General features: G+C 47.0%; 1 protein-coding gene across 5 annotated transcripts in view; it reads left to right on the forward strand.

Annotated features, from left to right (window-relative positions):
- Nucleotides 1-15,150, forward strand: part of LOC135385452 (uncharacterized) — a 99,365-nt gene that overhangs the window by 75,311 nt on the left and 8,904 nt on the right. For all 5 annotated transcript variants that reach the window (XM_064614769.1, XM_064614771.1, XM_064614770.1 and 2 more), the window contains 2 exons: nucleotides 1,640-1,765; nucleotides 8,207-8,491. In XM_064614769.1, coding sequence (XP_064470839.1) covers nucleotides 1,640-1,765; nucleotides 8,207-8,491 — 411 coding nt within the window. The remainder of the gene's footprint in view (nucleotides 1-1,639; nucleotides 1,766-8,206; nucleotides 8,492-15,150) is intronic.

The raw sequence follows: 15,150 nt of genomic DNA on the forward strand, positions 1-15,150 counted from the left end.
CTCGCAGCGCTGCTGGAACGCACAGCCTTATAACGCGTAAGTTTACGGTTATAGCAGCACGCGCGCCTCTAAAGACAAACTTTGCAACGAACGGAACGCGCCACATACGAGGGTTACCCCATAAGTTCTCGGCCTGACCCAGAATGACTCAGCTGATGTAAACGAGATAATTTTATTTCTCAACATAGTCCCCCCTGACGTCTACACACTTGGCCGACCAGTTTTCCAGTGCTTGGATCCCCGTAGAAAAAAAAAGTTCCCGAGTTTGGCCCCCCAAAGAGTGGGTCACGGCATTGATGACGTCATCATCATTGGAACACTGCATTCCAGAAAGTTCTTTTATCAGCTTAGGGAACAGATGGAAGTCCGATGGAGCAAGATCCGGCGAGTATAATGAGTGGTCCACCAGAGAAGAGGACACAGGTGGTCCACAAGACACGAAGAGGGGCCCCCGACTCTCAGCGCCCGCTCAGTAGGGATATTTAGACGGTTTGGAAAGCTTAGAAGATATTCGGCAGATTGGAATACTTTTACGATAACGGTTGGGCAGTCATCACGTTGCTGACCTTGGATTTTACAGCTTCCTTCGTAGTTTTCGCAGAGCGCATCCGGTATGCTAAAAAAGCTCCTTCATGTGTGCTTCTTTTTGATTCCTTGCTAGAGCCACGAATCAACTGTGGCTATGTGCGGCACAGGAACGGGGATAGATGGAGAGGGGACAGTGGGAAGGAGTTGGGGACTGGGGGGTTGGTGTGCGTCCTGGGCTGGATTCAGGGGGAACTGCGCCGACATTCGTCTGCAAAGTGCCGGAATCTCATGGAATATCATGGAATAATGGGACTCGTGTCATTTTTAAGGCAGCAATCGTCGCTAGCATTCCTGGATGCATTAGTAAGCCTTCTACTGATCTTCCACGTCCCCTCGCCCGTATCCTCAATTTACAAGTGTTTGGTTTCTGGCCATTAAAATCTCTGCCTGTTTTCAGTCGTGTGCGCTCTCTCGTATGTTTTAGTACCTCAGACTCAAGTTATGAAGCATTTTGATCAGTTACTTTGCCCTAGTATTCAGTAACCTAACTTAAATTCTTTTTTCTAAGTGTCTTGCGCAAGTCCGATTGACAAACAAAAAATACGATTCCTGCAGCAATGGATGCCGTATGCCGCCACATTTTGTTCCCTTCTTATTGCTTGTCTAGTGTGCTTGACGCCTGCGCTGCTTTGCGCTATGTTTTCTTGTTTACAGTATGTAAGTTGAAGGTCGCCCTGTGTTCTGGTCCGACTTATTATTCGGTTTACACGAGTGTGGAACAATAGAAATATGGTGCTTGTAGCACCATGTACGACATGGCAGTGCCAAGAATTAAGTCGCCTGCATGGCACAATGTAGCAGAATACTTAAACTTCACAACGACACAACCACTTAACACAAACTTTGACAAATATGAAGGGCTTATTGCTCGCGTTTCCGTCTCTGCATAGCATACAAATACATAGTTAGATCGTGCAAGGATATCAGTGTTGTGCAGTTGTGATTGCTACAGTATTTTGATTTCTAGGTAACGCCGATCATGTACGGCCGGCGCTTAATTAAAGGAGCTTATAACACAAGGGCTATGACTATTCGAACATGTCTCTCCCAGGGTGTCAACAGTCGCAAGAAGAAAAAGACAGTAACAAAGGCTAATGACCGCGAAGACGAGATCGAGTCCCTGAAGAGGATGGTACTGGAGCTATCTGCAAAACTATCAGCGGTGGAAGCAGAACAAGTAAGTTACCGCCACTTTTCGAGCATGATAAATAAGGCAACTCCGTTCAATTTACCGCATACCAAGAGTAAGTCCGCAATGTTCGATAGAGGTGCAAGTTACCGCGTCAATTGAAACATAGTCTTTTGCAATTCCTTTTGTTTTCAAAATGAGCTGCAAAGGTTTGACGCTCGCCTTACCCCCTGTCAGACAGGCATACTATAGGCCTTAAAAGGATAAGGTGATGCTTGCTAAGGACAAAGATTGTGCTCATCTCAGATGGTATCGATAAGGCTGTCTGAGACAAACGGAGACACAAAAGCAACGGAGTGCCGCAAAATCCGTAACCTGCAAACTGCATTAGTCTCGAACGCAGAAAGAAACGAGATACTCTCAACGGCAAGCACAATTGCGCATCTGTGCTCGTCGTTCTGGCGCTCGAAATGGCAAACTTAAAAAAGAAAAATAACATATTGGATGGAAGGGATCGTCGAACGGAAGCGGAGGCTAGAGCGTTTACAAGTAAATCGGAAGGAATATCAGGTACCGCTGACGCGAAAAACGCTATCAGTAGTACTCTCTACCAGTACGTTTTCGATATATAGGGTGGTTTAGGCATTTTACAGAATGTTATTTACAAAGGGCTATGAGAGCAGCATATATATCGCTTTTGAAGTTGAGTTCTACGGCCAGGCGGACATCACTTCGAAGAATGTGTGCAACTACAAGATGACTAATTACCCAAAAGTTCATTAATTACCTTTTTAATTAGGGGATTTCGGGCAAAAGCGAGATAGCAGTTTGAGAGACTATCGTAGTTGCATGCCATTTCACGTTTTACAAATCATCAAATACGCACGTGCGTTAAAATAGCCATCCCCGAATTTTGGTATGCAAATGAGTCGAAACTGAAACCACGGCGACCAGGAACGCAGGGGCACAGTGCTCATTTCACGTCAGAGGGCCACGTGATTTTGAGTGATGGAGATGACTGGAGTAGGTGCTGGGTCATTCCACGGGGAATGGTCCAAGGTTGTCAATCGACCATCACCAATATGTTTTAAAAAAATAGGGTGCGTTGGGGACACTGTCAGATTAATCGTACCGTATGTCACAACTCGAAATATTGATTCCATGTGTTTTTAGAGCAGGTCAGAGTTTGCGCCAGGCGAGAAAACCATACCACAGGTTTTTGTCCTCTTTTCGCGCGTGCTTGCTTCTATATACGATCCAATGTGGTTTTTATGTCATCCGAGGATTATGCAGCATAAGTTAAGCAGGGCATGCGAAATAACTCTCTCCCTCGCCCTCTAAAGTCGGGCCCAAATGTCGCCGTTTGTGCAACTTTCATGATTTTATTCCGCGTTCCCTGCTTACCTTGTTGGAAAAGTAGGTACGGCTCCCTCTTTACAAGCACATCGGGAACGCTAACAAAATTTTTCGCATGTCTGGGATATACACTTGTTCTGTGAGAACCGTTGGAAAGTGACACACATCAAAACTTTGCATTTTACAGAAGAAGATTTCGAAATGTGGCAGACCACTTAAAAATCGCCGACCTACGTCATTCGATAGCACAATGCTTCAGCTACAACATATAAAAAATCTGGAGAATTACTTTTTGACAAACGCAATAAATGAATTTTTTTCTCGACCATGGTTTGCTTGGCGTTGGGCGCGGAGAAGCACCCTTCCAGGCACATTCTGACGTGTATACTTCCGCGTCACACTAAAAGAGGAAAAAAGTAAAACCACAAGGTGTCGTGCCCAAAACACGCCCTGTCGAAAATTAACGCTCAGCACAGCTATTGTTGTTCTTAGGCCCCTTGCATACCGGGAAAGCTTTCCTCTCAGAAGAAAACGCGATTCTGCCCTCAGAAGTTGGTTCGAAGTGGTGAAACTTTCTTGTCCCAGGCAATGCAATGCAGCGGCTGTGTCTTTCGGCAAGGATGGTCCTTTCGCTTAGCGCTTGCTGGAACTTCTACGCAACATCACACGGCAAGGGGCCGCGCGACGGAGTAGGAGGAACTGTTAAAAGGCTCGCTGCCAAAGCCAGTGTCCAGCGGCCACAGGAGAGGCAGATCCTAACACCAAGGAACTTGTATATGTGGGCAAAGGACGCGCTGAGCATAAATTGCCTGTGGGTATCAAAGGACGAAGTTGCAGCAGAAAGGACCATCCTTGCCGAAAGACACAGCCGCTGCATTGCATTGCCTGGGACAAGGAAGTTTCTCCACTTCGAACCAATTTCTGAGGGCAGAATCGCGTTTTCTTCTGAGAGGAAATCTTTCCCGGTACGCAAGGGGCCTAAGAGCAACAATAGCGGTGCTGAGCGTTAATTTTCAACAGGGCGTGCTTTGGGCAGGACACCTTGTGGTTTTACTTTTTTCCTCTTTTAGTCTGACGCGGAAGTATACACGTCACAAGTGTAAATAAAAGACGAACCGTCGAAAAACCCAGGAAGACAGTACGTACCAAGCATATAAAACGAACCTGTTAAAGGGTCTCTGCTTAACAACGCGTCAGACCAGAATGTGCCTGGAAGGGTGCTTCTCCGCGCCCAATGTCAGGCAAACCATGGCCGAGAAAAAAATTCATTTCTCGCGTTTGTCAAAATGTAATTCTCCAGATTTTTGATATGTTGTAGCTGAAGCATTGTGCTATCGAATGACGTAGGTCGGCGATTTTTAAGTGGTCTGCCACATTCCGAAATCTTCTTCTGTAAAATGCAAAGTTTTGATGTGTGTCACTTTCCAACGGTTCTCACAGAACAAGTGTATATCCTAGACATGCGAAAATTTTTGTTAGCGTTCCCCATGTGCTAGTAAACAGGGAGCCGTACCTACTTTTCCAACAAGGTAAGCAGGGAACGCGGAATAAAATCACAAAAGTTGCACAAACGGCGACATTTGGGCCCGACTTTAGAGGGCGAGGGAGATAGTTATTTCGCATGCCCTGCTTAACTTATGCTGCATAATCCTCGGATGACATAAAACCACATTGATTCGTATGTAGAAGCAAGCACGCGCGAAAAGAGGACGAAAACCTGTGGTATGGTTTTCTCGCCTGGCGCAAACTCTGCTCTGCTCTAAAAACACATGAAATCAATATTTCGAGTTGGGACATTCGGTACGATTAACCTGACAGTGTCCCCCACACATCCTATTTTTTAAAAAAATATTGGTGATGGTCGATTGACAACCTTGGACCATTCCCCGTGGAATGACCCTGCTGCTCAGCTGGCCAGATAAACAGCTTTCCAGCCCAGATAAGCCTTTGTCGGCGAGGGTGATGCGCTCTTCAGGCGCTCGTTTTTGGTTTCGGCTCATTTGCATACCGAAATTCAGCTGTGGATACTTCTTTTCCTAACTGTTAACACGCTCCTTTCTTGCTTTTTAAGAGATGGAATAGATTTCAACAAGGATTGTCACCTGTCCTGTCATCTCGCTTTTGCCTGAGATTCCCTAATTTACGCTTTCCTTACCGCCAGAAAAATGGCCATTTTTGGGTGCGCTGACAAATATATTTTTTGTGGCTGACAGTATCACTTCAAATATGTTGTTATATAGAAAAATGTAGCCAAATGAATGTCCTATCAAATGAATGTCCTATGAAGGAGTAAAACAGAAATGAACATCATAATTTCTGCAGGAAACATTAGTTTCATCTTCAAATTTCCTGTTCTTGTACCACATTTTGCTATTTCACCGCTTTTCTATTCCTCCCGGTGAGTTTTGAGAGAAGAACAGCAATAGTGCAAGCTATACATATCCACACATTCAGGACAAAATTGTTTTATCTAACGCCGTTAGAGTCGTTATTTGCGTTCTAACAAAGGAAGTGGGACGCAAATATGCTTCAAATGCGAGTATTGTGCATTTGCGAAAGAGGTCCGTCGCGAGAACACGCCGCCGCGACCAAGGTAAAATCTTCACACTGCCTCCTTGGCGCAGATCCAGCTTCATAAATCACCACCACGTGGAAAATCTAAAAGTGAAAACGAACCTCATTCTATACTGTTTATAGTACCCACCAAATATCACAACTTGTCCATATCTGCTTTGAAGACAGAGTAGCGCGGCTCGAAAATCGTCGAACACCGGTGATCGACGCTCTATTGGCGGGGTAAGGAAAGTGTTAAAGAGTTCATTATTGAATTTCATGTAATTAGTCATCTTATAGTTACATACTCTCTTCTAGAGGATGTCCACCAGCCCGTAGGGCTCAACTACAAAAACGACATCTATGCTGCTCTCATAGCTTTTTATAAAAAGTCTGTAAAAGCTAAAAAAAAACGCCCTGTATTTCAAACATCGCAGTTAAAGAACGAGGGAGTACGTACCGGGAAAGATAGAAAAATTGGCCGAAAAGAGCAAATATCATTATTGGTGTCTCTGCATGCCTCTGCGTTTTTCTATCAATGTTGTTAAGTACGAAATATGATTTCAGGATCGATGTATCAAGAGGTACTCTTGGTCGATCATGTGTGAAGGAAATTCGCTCAATGTTAGAATGTTTGATGGGCACAGCGAAAGAGTACGTATGTGAGCCTAAGTCGCTGACCTTTCCTCCCGTTCTTTCTTCTAATAAATATGTGCCCCCTAAGTCGCTGCAAACAAGAACGAAGACGAAGTCTATAGAATCCAGTGAAATGAATGTGATTTTGTGATCATACACATGTTGTGTTTTATATTATGGGAATGGACACAATTCCAACAGCAAAACTAGAATGGCAGAAGAAGAGGAAGCAATCCACCAATCACAGATGAAAGCAATTGAAGCTTCCCTCACGCCATGGAGGCATTGATGTGCGCAGCTAGCTTATGGCGGGCTTCTAGCCTTCTAGCCCGCCATAGCTAGCTCCCATACACATTAATTCATGTTGAGGAAGGTGTGGTGTCATGTTGTCGCACCTATCCAATGATATGCCTTGTTGATATGTAATGTTAGGTTTTTTGTCATCCTTCATAGCTATTTTGAAAAGCTGCGAGAGCATATTTCAGAAGTTTTGGCACCGGGCAAAGGAGTACAAGGAAGATAGGACGAGAGGGGTAAACTACACATGTGACAACTGCCACTAGCAACTGTTTAATGAAATGATCAAAGAAATGGGGGAAGACGATCATGATAATGATCATTACATTAAACAGTTGCTACTGGCACTTGTCATGTGTGTAGTTTACTCCTCTCGTCCTGTCGTGCTTGTGCTGCCTTGCCAGTGCCAACACTTCTGAAATATTAACTTATACCGACTAGCCCATGGCTGTCAAGCTTTGTTCTGTGATAGCAGCAGTGATGACATTTTTGCAGGTGGGTTTTGCAGCCAAGCGGACATCCTGTGGGAAAGCACATGAACTACTGGGCTACTAATTAGCTAAAATTCATTGGTTAACTTTTCAATTAAAGGGGCCGTAAACGGGCCGCCAAACATTTCACAAATAATGGTACCCCATGGAAGAACGCAGGTCATAATACCTGAATATCCATTTCGTTCGGCTCGTGCCAGCTCAGTGTCCCATATAACTGCTTTCAAAGATGAGTAACCAGCGTGCCACTCTCCACCACGCATACGTCACATGGCTACGTAGCCTTTTGCCGTCCAATCGGGGGGCCGAGCTCCGAATTGCCAGCAAGTTACCGAGCGAATTACCGAGCCTAAATTTCCAGCCAATAAACAGGCTTCATTATCAGCTGTGATGCGGAGTGCTCAGTTTGTTTGTGCGAACTACATTTTGCGCTCCGTGGTTCCGAAATTCAGCGTCATGACATCTCCAACATCCTCGGCTGGCGCTACTATTGGGCTACTATCATATGACGCTATTCGAACCCGGGTACCTCTCAGTCACGACGTGACATGGCCAGCACGCTAACCACTGTGCCCCGCGAGCTGGTGACTCGATGCCGCGTGGCTGAAACCAAAGTACGGCAGCCCAGTTGTCGGAACCATTCAAAGATGACCCATCGCGCACCTGCCTAAGATTCCGGAACTGTAGCGCGGATATTCATTCGCGCTCGCGAGGTGCAGCGTGCTAATGCGCGGAAAACGTTGTGCGCCTGTGATACATCAATTGAATGCATTTCTTTTCCAGTTTAATGTTGTAACTGTTTCGATTTTGAATAGAAGAAGCCTCACTATCATGTAGTCCATTTCCGCAAGTGAAATAAAATCATACGTGGATACCCTTTATCGTAATTGGTGAGGAACGCGCCACGTTAAAATGACGTAAGGGAGGGGGGAGAGAGCAGCGCGCGTCAGGGAAAGCAGCCTCCATCTTCACGGAACGATAGCAGTGTGTGGAAAATATCGGGGACAGTACTTCTTTACACTGATTAGATACCCGGAAAGGGTGTCGCAGTGCACTGTCGAGGATTTCAACTATTGAGTGGAATCGTGCGAAACGCTATAGTTAGTTTCGCGTACGACATATTGCTCTGAAATATGCCCTGCTGTTGTCTCTCTAGAAGAAGCAGCGTTGCCTCGTCTCTGCAGCGATCAAACGACCACCTTTCTCGTATATCTGGAGCATGAAGTCCTTCAAGAAGTTTAAAGAAGAGGCACTGAAGTCCACAGAAGGCAGCGTCAGTCAGCCTTTCTTTTTCGGAGTTCCTGGCTGCAAGTTCCGACTCCAAGGAAGGCTGTCCCAAACAACGCATGATAACCAAACTGTTACCTGTCTTGGAGTCTTCGTTCAGCTCAAGGTGACCGACCAGGATAGGTTCAGCAAGGTGTATCACCCCAAAATGAAGGTAACTTATGTGCACCTAACTTAGTCGTGCACCTAACTGAGAAAATTTTACTGAATTAGATCTTGTTGCAAACGTTATAGGCTAATTGAGAAAGTTGATGAGCGCTAGACGGGAGACACATCTCCTGTTTATTTATGCCGTATCTATCAAAGCTAGAAATTTATTTTATGTACGAGTAACTTCCGCGTAACAAAGACCAGCAATATTTCGTAGGGATACAAAATGAGATATGTAGATTTTAATGGCGTAAATTACCCATGGTTGTGAAGGAGACATTTCAGCTTGCGCTTTGGTGTGCTATCAAATACTAATTCGACATGGTGGTGTGAAAGAGGAACAGCGATTGTATGTCAATCCATGGTGTGAAAAGCATGAGTATGGGCAACAACTAGAGGGACAGGATAAAAAACAATTACCCTCTAGTTGTTGCCCAGACTCAGGCTTTTTACATCATGGCTTGTCCATCATTTGCCCTGCATGTGTCCCATACTCTTTGTATTTCACATTACGAGCTCTGTACGCTCGCATAAAAAGGATACTTCATTTTCCATGTCTTGGTAGTTGCTGTCGAGAAGTCAGTCTCACCGTTAAGTGGGGCGTACGTCACTATATTTTTCCAACTACTACTACCACCACCACCACCACCAATGCGTATATATATTGAAAAGTCGTATACAGAGTGAATAAGAGGAGAGGGAAGGAGCCGAGAAGGAAAAATTGACATTCCTTTGGACGGAAATTACTCTGAGTTGTGTTTCACTTGGTATTAAAAATCTACTTGTCAGAAAATTACGGTCGACGCTATTTATGTGAGGGGAGTTCTTGCCATGACTTCCCCACACGTTTATCAATTCCCTAGTGAAAAGACCCCTCATGTCTAATGTGTTATGGGACTGAGAGGTCCTCTCAGCCTGAGAAAGCCTCTCAGGCCGAGAGGACCTCTCAGATTGACAGGACCTCTCAGGACCTCTCAGAAGCTAATGCCCAGATCGGACATCGGACCATCAATGTTCAATTTCGCCGTCTACTCTGCACCTGTCGTCGGAGCGGTACAATAATACCGTGCTATGATACACCAGAGATAGATACAGACAAGTACACAAAACTCTACATATATTGAGTTCCTTCGATTGTACAGATACACTCAAGGCATGCACACTGCTATCAGATTATCGAACAGTTATTTCAAATGTCTTGCAGAATTGTGAATATCTAATATTTGTTGAAGGATAGCTCGCAAGAAACTACACGAAACGGTAAATAGCAGCAACAGAAACTAGATTTAGCACTTACACGCCTACGAAAGCATACAGTCATCATCAACACATACTGTCGTATTCCACAAAGCGTGAACTCATGGGACACATATTCGCAATGTCCGTACAGTGGCGATGAAAAATATTCTTGAGGAACTCTGCTTCCTCGGTGATCAAGTTAGTCTGTTTTACGTATATTTGGGGACTCGCGATGCACCGTCTAGTTTCCCTTGCTTGCGTAAGACGCCAACTAACTGGCGAGATTGGCTTCTCACCACCTTGGGTTCTCACCACCTGTTGCTTCGTACGAGATTCATCTGTAAGAAATACAATTTCAAAATGTCAGTGTAAGTCAATGTGTAGGCATCGAAATATATAACATACCCTTTGGCACAAAGCACCGTTGGTAACCTAACGTGGTTGGTAATCTTCCTACTGGCGCTCATAATGCGTGTCTGCGAACAGTGGTAAAAGCGTAAAGTGAACAGGAATGCCTGTCACTAACAAAAGCATATTTGACACATCGTCTACATACCTCAAAAACAGTTAGAATCCCGAAGACAAAACGTAAATTTCTTGAGATCCGCGGCCGACGTCCTCACACTTCAACGTTTCAAAACACACTGATTGAACCGCTGGCGACTGGCCGAAACGCTTCCACTTACGTGCAGTGCAATTATGCACGGATTGCAAGAATAGTAGCTTCAAGGGGGAACCGCAATACAAGGTTATCACGGCACGTGTTCCTTGGAGGAATAATGCACAAACATGTGTAATCTTGCGAACTATTTTCCAAAACGGACGAGGTAGCATGTCCCGCAGCGCGGAAAACATGTAGCAACTTGCTCTCGGAGGTGTTGCACGACGCACTGTTGCAAAGCTGTCTGAGAGGTCCCCCCAAAACCCTCAGGGCTACATGAATGATTCTACAACGTCTTCCAGATTTTCTCTAAAAGGTCCTGTCAGACCCCTCTGTGCTGCCTGAAAGGTCGTACCAGACCTTTCAAGACTTCTTGAAAGGTCCTCTCAGACCTCTCAGGAAATTTGGAGAGGTCTCATTTTCGATAGACCTTTTCACAAGTGCCAGCGCCACCTGTGGTACGCAAGGGCTCATGGGAACTTCGGGGGCCTCAGAGCATTACGAGACGGCCAGAGGTGGAGGTAAAAGAAGAACAACATTCCATTTTTAGCGACAAGAATAAGGACACACGGTTAGACACTGAATAGGAAAGAACAGGTCGCAACTTTCAACCACTTTTACTGCAATGAGCCGAACATGAAACCAAATACAAGCCTCTCATCCGTACCCTCCCCATCTTCTTCCATACCTGGGCGCCGCACACATGCACAACGCCGCACACAGAGGCTTGTATTTGGTTTATGTTCGGCTCATACCAGTAAAAGTGGTTGAAAGTTTTATATCCAACTGTAGGATGGGACAAGCGAAAGCTTGCCCACATCACACTTCAAAAATACTACTGCCCTCGCCTTTAAAACGAAAGGCAGGATCAACTAAAATGCCAATGCCAAACATCCCTCAGAAGCCTTCTTTGAGATCGCAATATTCTGTGTTACAACAGTTACATCCAGCGACAATCGCCGTTGAAAGTTCGTATTGCCAACTGTAGGATAGGACAAGCGTAAGCTTGCCCACATCACGGTTCAAAAATAGTACTGCCCTCGCCCTAAAAACGAAGAGCAGGCATGTACTACATTGTTTCCCTCCACGGCGATCAGTAGATCGATGGGAGACGGCCGTTTCGAGCTAGTTGGCTCTCATCGGCACAGCGCTGAAAGTTTTGTATTGCCAACTGTAGGATGGGACAAGCGTAAGCTTGCCCACATCACGGCTAAAAAATAGTACTGCCCTCGCCCTAAAAACGAAGAGCAGGCATGCACGTTCATTTAAAAACGTTCATTTAACCCAATGCATTGTATTTCAAATACAGACCTGTTCTTTCCTATCTTTAGAAAAAATCTTCCCCGAAACAACACCGCAAAGCGATGCTGCCCCGACGACCGTTTTACGGGCCGCGCATTCTAAGACACGGCTCACCCGGGGGCGGACCGCGTTATCAAGGGGCCCTTCTCGAAATATGAAGGACCGGCTCCCTTTCGCCTCCCTCCACCGCGAAAGATCGAAAGATCAATACGCGGATTTGAAGGGAGACCAGAGCATATCTTTCCTATATATATGTATTGGCATCATTCCTGTGTGTATTGTCATCAAGCAGGAGAGCTACCTATGGAGGTAGTCCCCTTTGGACAGACACCAACTTTACGTTACAGTCCTACAAGCTAGATAACAACACTCTCTAGGAGAGTTTGCTTTTCGTACTGACCATACCAAGCGAACAATCCAAACACGGGAGAGCCGCTGCAGAGTGTAGTACGGTCCTAGCGAGCTGGCTAGAACATGATTTGCCACTCACCCTGAACGTGGCGGAAAAGACGGGTAGACGTCAGCCAGCGGCGAGAGCACTCCAGAAGACCATACAGTGCTTGCTCACGGACAATGTGGCTACGAAGCCCTGACCTGACAGCCTGAAATATAGCTGCGTCTCCGAAGTCTGGGCCACCGAAGGCCAGCCGGCAACGACGGATCCAAATTTGAAAGTTGATCTCGGTAATTAATAAAGCCAATTGTTTACGCTGGACGCGCGGAACAGGCAACGGTTCCAGGAACTGTACAGTGGCCCAGGCGACAGTCGACAGCTGAAATATCTGGGTTACTCTGCGCCACAGCAAAAGAGGAACACGACAACGCCGGAAACAGTGCTCTGCGGTTTCACACACCCCGCAAGACGGGCAACCGTCAGAGCGAGAGATGTGAAAGCGGTGTAGTCGCTCGCGAAGAGGAAGAACGTTGTGGGCCAACTTCCACTGAAGACTGGCGCGGCGTGCATCTAGCCAGCCCGCAGTGATTCGACGCCAAGACAGCTTCGACGGCACCGAAGGAACTGGGGGACCAGACTCCAACTCCCGGATAGCTGTATAAAAATCGCTGACAGCCCATAACTGGAGGTCAGCGTCCGGAAGCTGGAGTCGCAAACGCCGTACAACATCAACACAAGCACTGTATTGATGAGGCAGGACTTCGGACCTAGGCCGAAACCTAGGGCTCTCAACGAACCACCTGGTAGCACATCCCAGAGAGTACTGCACTAATGCGCACGCTGGGTGTTCGGGAGTGTGCAATGCCTCGAAATAAACGCGCGACTGAAGTGCAAGACATTTGTCGAGCACCACCGGCAAGGCTAAGCCGCCCTGGTCACGTGTACGGTGCAAGCGGGATCTCGCGACCCACTCCACCGAACCGCCCCAGAGGAAACGGAACGCGTGCCTCGTGATGGCAGTACGGATTAGTGGTGGCGACGTGGCAACGACTCCTATAAACCACAAGCTACTGTAGTACCAGGCCAGTAGCAGATGAGCACGAAACGTGATGGGCAAATCAACAAACTTAAGCTGCCGTAGGACAGCTCTGCAACGGTTAAACACTCGTGGCCAATTTACGGTAGATATTCCAGTGCAATCAATAGTCACGCCAAGAATTTTGACTTCTGGCCTCACTGGAACACAGAAAGGAGCTCCGCAGGAAGGCTGGTGGTTCAAAAACAGTGCTGCACTTTTTGACCTATTCAGTCTTGCCCCTGAAACGGCTCCGTAGTCCTCAAACGCCTTCAAAACGGGCCCTAGGGAACACTCGCGAGAAACGATCACAGAGATGTCATCCGCGAACGCAAAAACAGGTGGGGGACATCCATTGGGCAGTGGCAATGTAACAGGAAGCGAGCACAGTCTCTCGAGTAGAGGGTTGATGGCAATGGTGTACAAGGCGGGAGAGAGGGGACATCCTTGACGGACCCCACAAGTTACATCAAAGGGGGACGACAGTCCGCCAGCGACAGAGACAACGCTTCTAGCGCCCCTATACAACGTTTCCACATACCTGCTCCAAGCAACGGCGAACCCATATGCCCTCAGCCGAGAGAACAGGTATGCGTGTCGCGATCGAATGCCTTGGACTGATCGAATGACGCCAGCACAGCGGGGGCATGACCACTGTTAATCCAGTGGATGGCATCACGAAGAGCGATTCTATGAAGGTCTGAGGACCTGCCGGGGACGGAGCATGCTTGGCAAGGATGTAACACCTTCTCCAACAGAGGTGAAACGCGCAATAGAAGAGTTTTAGCTAAGATCTTATAATCGCTCGTCAGTAAAGTAATCGGACGATAAGCATCTGGGTCCAGTTTACGAGACTTGTCTTTGCACAGAAGAACAACAACACCATTCTGCATGCTGGGGCATAGCAACCCCTGGGATAAGCAGATGTTAAAAACCCGAGTCATGCAAGAACCAATCACACTCCAGAAGCGCTTGTAAAACTCAACTGGGAGGCCATCAATGCCAGGGCGCTTTCCGCTCGCCATTGAGGAGACAGACGTAAAAACTTCATTTTGCGTGAGCGGCCCTGAGTCAACATGCTCCATTTGTTTCGCCGGCAGTGGGCACTCTCGACTGACAACAGGCTCGTCGTGAGGTGACTCCTGATAAAGGGCCGCGCAATGCTCACGCATTGCTTCCTGAATGTCACCGGGATCAGTCAGAATTGCGCCGTCAGCTGACCGGAGCTCAGTAATTCCGAAGTCCGGATTTTCTGCCACATAGCGCTTGAGCAACACACGGGAGCAATATGACTCCCGGCACCAGCGCACCACATTGCGTTGCGCAACAAATTTGCGCCAGGAGTGCATTCGCAGAGAGGCTAGGCGCCTCCGCACGTCCTCGATATCGGACGCAGATTCAGGACTGCGTGAGTCAGGGTGGCGAAGCACAGCTAACACCTGCCTGAGTGCATCTCTACACTGCCGGTGTTCACGCGCGCGCTGTCTGCCCCAATGCCGAAAACGGTGTGCTGCATCCAGCTTTAGAGCCTCCCGGTGACTAGGCCCGAAATCGGGCGCGGAACAAACATCCGCAAGCCAATTTTTTACGTCGTTTTTAATTTCGGGGTCGTTGAGCAAAGACACGTTCAGGCGCCAAAAACTGGAGCCAGAGCGAAAATTTAACAGGCCAGATAAAGATAATAGAACACCAACATGATCCGTGAGATCCCCAGCAGGTCGCGTCATACAGCGGGTGATGAAACCCGACAGCCATGGCGAGACGTAAGATCTGTCCAATCGGCTGTGGCGACCCCGGGAATCAACCCAGGTGAATTCATAGGCATTCCCGTTGACGTGCGACCAAGCATCAATGAAACCAACAGAATTTACTAAGCGCTCAAGTTCTCTATTCGCTTGTCTGCCGTGCTGTCGGTCTATCGTGCAGTTGAAGTCGCCCGCAAAAAGTAGATTTTGGTTACCATAGAAAAAAGGATCAATTGTGCGAAAGAAA

Source organism: Ornithodoros turicata, chromosome 2, assembly GCF_037126465.1.
Source record: "Ornithodoros turicata isolate Travis chromosome 2, ASM3712646v1, whole genome shotgun sequence".
Lineage (NCBI taxonomy): Eukaryota > Metazoa > Arthropoda > Arachnida > Ixodida > Argasidae > Ornithodoros > Ornithodoros turicata.